This window comes from Myotis davidii, unplaced genomic scaffold (assembly GCF_000327345.1).
Source record: "Myotis davidii unplaced genomic scaffold, ASM32734v1 scaffold1565, whole genome shotgun sequence".
In the NCBI taxonomy this organism is placed as follows: domain Eukaryota; kingdom Metazoa; phylum Chordata; class Mammalia; order Chiroptera; family Vespertilionidae; genus Myotis; species Myotis davidii.
The window spans coordinates 154,544-159,291 of NW_006295743.1; the positions used below are offsets into that span (position 1 = coordinate 154,544).

A 4,748-nucleotide genomic window follows, 5' to 3' on the forward strand; every position below is an offset into this window, starting at 1 on the left:
AGGAACTGGCCAACTTAAAGAGGAGTTCAAACCTGGAGACACGCCTTACAGCTGCAGATAATCAATCGCCCAGCCCACAGATAGCAATGATCCCAAGCATCCCACTGAAGATAAGAAGTGGGGAGAGGACGGAGTGGACAGCAAGGAGCCCAGAAGTGACCAAGAGCCCAGGAACACCTAAGAACATCCTTCTTTCCATGTGAGCAGTAATCTGCTGTACGTCTGCAAATGTGGATTAAAGAGTCTTAAAAGGACTCAAACCCTTCAAGAAGCTTTCACTTATCAAGATGTATGAAGGAAAAGTAACAGGGAAGAGTGCCTAGCACATAATTAATTATTGTCTTTACGGTACTAGGACCTCCCTTAAAGCTAAAAACAGACAATGGATTCACGTATGCTAATTCTGTTTTCAGTATTTTTGTCAGCAATGTCATATTTATCATAAAACTAATATCACTTATTAATTCTCAAGCTATTTTGAAGTAAATCAACTGTACTATTAAGATGCAATTATTAAAACAAAAAGGGGGAGACAGATGTTATGTCTCACCTCAAATGCAAAGTCAGTCATGATTTTATACTTAAAAATGTTTTGCTTTATATTTTAAAATTTTTTGAATTGCAATACAGAGGGTTGTACAGCAGCCAAAAGGCATCAGGCCTCCTGTACAATAGCCTCCACCAAGTTAGCCTGGTTGAAGAAGGCAAAAACCAGACAAAAGTTTTATCAGATGCAATAATAATGTCGGGAAGAGGTTGTGTTTTTATCTCTCCAGAAGGAACAGCACAGCCAATCTGGATGCCAGAGCGTTATGTGCGTCGCCATGATAGACCCAGAGAAGCTGCTTGCCCCATCGTTCAAGGGACTGAGAGTTGCCCTGATGACAGTGATGCAGAAGAAGTTAACTACTAAAGCCGACAGAAGGCAGAATTTACTACCTCAACCATGTTTCTGGCCATGCTGACATTGGTTAGCTGCCAGTCTTCAATAAGACATTGCACAATCAACTCTAAGAACTCTGAGCAAATAGACACCAGCAACAAAAGAGACTTTTCAATCAGTAGCAAGAATATTGATGTAGCTGTAGTTTGATTTCTCTATTATTATTGTGTTTGCATTGATATCAATTTGTTATTAGTTTTTAGTCAAAGCCTTGTTCTTGATGTAAGGTTTTGCTTTTGATTTTAGCTGCAAAAATATATTTAAAAAGGGGGAGGTGTTAAGGGCCGGTAGAATACACTTGGCTTAATTTACATCAGCTGGATTCAGTGTGAGGGCAAAAGCCCCGCCCTGGAGGCGGGACCAGTCAAAGACTGGACGCCAACCAGTTTGATTCTCCCGCCCAGTGTTAAGGGGATGGGTCTCATGATGCCAAAGGCCCTCCCAGATGTGATGTAACTTCCTGTAACTCAAGTATATAATAAGCAGCTTTGGAAAAAAAAAAATGATCACAAAGATGTTACAAAAAATAGGTCTAGTTTATCTAGTTAAGAATATTTTTATATATAATCATTATGAAATTCAGGATTTTCATCAAAATGTAGATAAGAATTTAACAAATTAATTATTCTATGTTCAGTTCAATGACAGAAGTATTCTTTCATTTCTTTTTTCCGAATCAAGATGAGCAGCTAACTCTGAGATCTCTAGCCCAAGCAGGAGTAGGTGAGGAGTAGCCTGCTTTCTCAGCTGCAGAATGCTTCTGAAAAGGATGCTGAAGAACTTGCTGCAGAAGATTGACCTGGTAAACAATTTAAATAGGTAAATATAGATTTTCTCCATTAGGACCCTTATTAGTTTTCTAAATTTCTAACAAGGGACATTTTAAATTTGTTTGAAAATGTTTAAACATTTTACATTTTATTAAAACTTCAATTATAGCTGTTACTTAAAATTTCTATTGTTCCACAAAAAGTTCCTTAAGTACTAGTTTTATGTTAAAACAGGAGAGTGAATATGTACAGTGTCATGAAGACTACATATATATCCTGATTATTAAAATTCACAGCAGTTAGAGGATTATGACTTTCTGAAATATTGAAAAAAAATAAAACAATGTCAATAATTTTCAATCATTACAAACCAAGGGCCTGATTCCTACTTAGACTGCTTCCTCGTTTTGCCCCAAGTACTAGGAATTTTCTGTGGAAAAATAGAAATTTTAAGTAACAAATATTACAATTTTCCCCCATGGTTATAAACTGAGGCATCAAAGAACACACTTCTTTAAACAATAATTCTAGGGGAACTATATATTTTCATCCAGTTATAAAATAATTAAATCATGGAGATGTGATGTACAGTATGGTGGCTATATTTAATCCTATATTGTATATTTGAAAGCTGCTGAGAGTAAATTTTAAAAGTCTTCATCCCAAGGGAAAAAAAGATTTTTATGTATGGTGATTGATATTAACTAGACTTATTGTGGTGATCATTTTGCAATATGTACAAATATAGAATCATTATGTTCTACACCTGAAGCTAGCAGAGCATTATATGTTAACTATATCTCAATTTAAACTATTTTGCCAGTGGTTTTATCACTTTCTTGCATAAAGAAAATGCATAGCCCTGACCGGTTTGGCTCAGTGGATAGAGCATCGGCCTGCGGACTGAAAGGTCCCAGGTTCGATTCCGGCCAAGGGCATGTACCTTGGTTGCGGGCACATCCCCAGTAGGAGGTGTGCAAGAGGCAGCTGATCAATGTTTCTCTCTCATCGATGTTTCTAACTCTCTATCCCTCTCTCTTCCTCTCTGTGAAAAATCAATAAAATATATTTTTTTAAAAAAAAGAAAGAAAATGCATAGTTCTGATAGAAAACATTGAATGATTATAATAAGAAAGTAAAGCCAAGAGATCAAATAGAGTATACTACTATCCTACCAATATTTTAAATAGAAAGACTGCATCATCATCAATGTTAGAGCCCTTCACTCTCCCCAGGTACTTTCTATACACATCTTTTTATTAAAGTCAGTCTTAAATCTATCTGATCTCACCTACTAGTTTGAAAGCTCCTTGAATCAATTTTTATACTTCTCCACAGCACCTCACATAGAGTGGATTCTCAAGAAATGTTTGAAGCAAGAAGGTAAACACAAGTTGTATATGTAAAAAATTTCATGTAAAAGGTTTATCAAAAATAAACTTTTTTTTTTTCCTTTCCTGCATGAGAATGTAAACTTTAGTTAACATTCTAAGTCTGTTCCCTGGCAACCTGATGAGGTGAGGTGGTACGTCAACTGTATCACCACACAACATTGTTTATGACTGAAAAATAGCTTCTGGCTTGGGAGAACTGTAAATCCCCGATAGAATCCCTAGGGCTTTCTTTAGTGTGGTGACTCTCAAGGCAGGTCTCCTGTAGGGACACTGGAAACTACACCTATGGTCCTGACAAGAGATATTGATTTTTTATTTTTATTGAATTTATTGGGGTGACACTGTTTCACAAAATTATGTTTCAAATGTACAATTCTATAACTTATCATCTGTATATTGTATTGTGTCTTTGTCACTCAAAATCAATTCTTCTTCCATCACCTTTTATCCCCCCTTTACCTTTTTCTACCTCCCCCACCCCCCTTGCCCTCTGGTGATCACCATACTTTGTCTGTGTCTATGAGTTGTTTGTTTTTTGCTTAATCCCTTCACCCTTATCACCCAGCACCCTATTCCCTTCCCCTCTGACAGCTGTTAGTCTGTTCTCTATATCTATGAGTTTGTTTCTATTTTGTTTATTTAGTTCATTAGATTCTACATACAAGTGAAATAATATGGTACTTGTCTTTCTCTGACTGGCTTGTTTCATTTAGCATAATACTCTCCAGGTCCATCCATGTTGTTGCAAATGGTAACATTTCCTTCATTTTTACAGCCGAGTAATATTCCATTGTGTAAATGTACCACAGCTTTTTTTTATCTGCTCATCTATTGATAGACACTTGGGCTTCTTCAAATCTTTGCTATCATCAAACAAAGTGCTGCACGAAGATAGAGAAAAGGGAACCCTTGTGTACCATTGCTGGGAATGAAGATTGGAACAGCCACTGGAGAAAGCAGTATGGAGTTTCCTCAAAAAATTCAAAATGGAACTGTATAATGACCCACTGATTCCACTCTGGGAATATATATGAAGAAAACAGAAACACTAATTTGAAAGAATATTGCACCCGTATGTTCATTGCAGCATTATTTACAACTAGAGACCCGGTGCACAAAATTCGTGCACAGGGGGAAGAAAAAATGGCGGAGGTATAAAGGGACGTGTCCTGTGCCTTCTCCTGGAGCAGATAAGGGTGAGCAGCTGAAACGGGTAACATACAGCCCGAATAGGCAGAGGATTTTCAGCTGAGAGACTGTCTGCAGCTAGGAAAGACCGAGGACCCCCAGGAAAAAAAAGGACGGTTGGAGACTGCGACTGAAACCTCTCTTGGTGTGCCAGCGCAGCAGCGGAGACCGCGCCATTTTGGGCGATTGTTGCCGGCATCCAGAGACCAGCTACTAACCTGGAAACAAGGGATCTCAAGCAGCGTGACTGCGTGAACTCAGACAAGCACTGCTTCTTCTCACGGAAAGGTCAGACTTTCCCTAAAGGTGCGGTTTGCAATTCGGGTTGGAAAGAGGACCGAGCTCGCGTGCGCGCGCTGGGCGAAATCTGCGCCCCACAGAGTCCGCAGCCGTTGGGACCAGCGTGACCCGCCAGTGGAGAAGGGGCCCCACAGGGCTGCTGGCAGACGGGAA

The 4,748-nt window shown here is 38.8% G+C and overlaps 1 protein-coding gene across 2 annotated transcripts in view; it reads right to left on the reverse strand.

Annotated features, from left to right (window-relative positions):
* Positions 1 to 623: 623 nt before the first annotated feature.
* Positions 624 to 4,748, reverse strand: part of LOC102766187 (UPF0061 protein ETA_18310) — a 49,722-nt gene continuing 45,597 nt past the window's right edge. For both annotated transcript variants that reach the window (XM_015568246.1, XM_015568245.1), the window contains one exon: positions 624 to 1,742. In XM_015568246.1, coding sequence (XP_015423732.1) covers positions 1,620 to 1,742 — 123 coding nt within the window. In that variant the 3' untranslated portion in view covers positions 624 to 1,619. The remainder of the gene's footprint in view (positions 1,743 to 4,748) is intronic.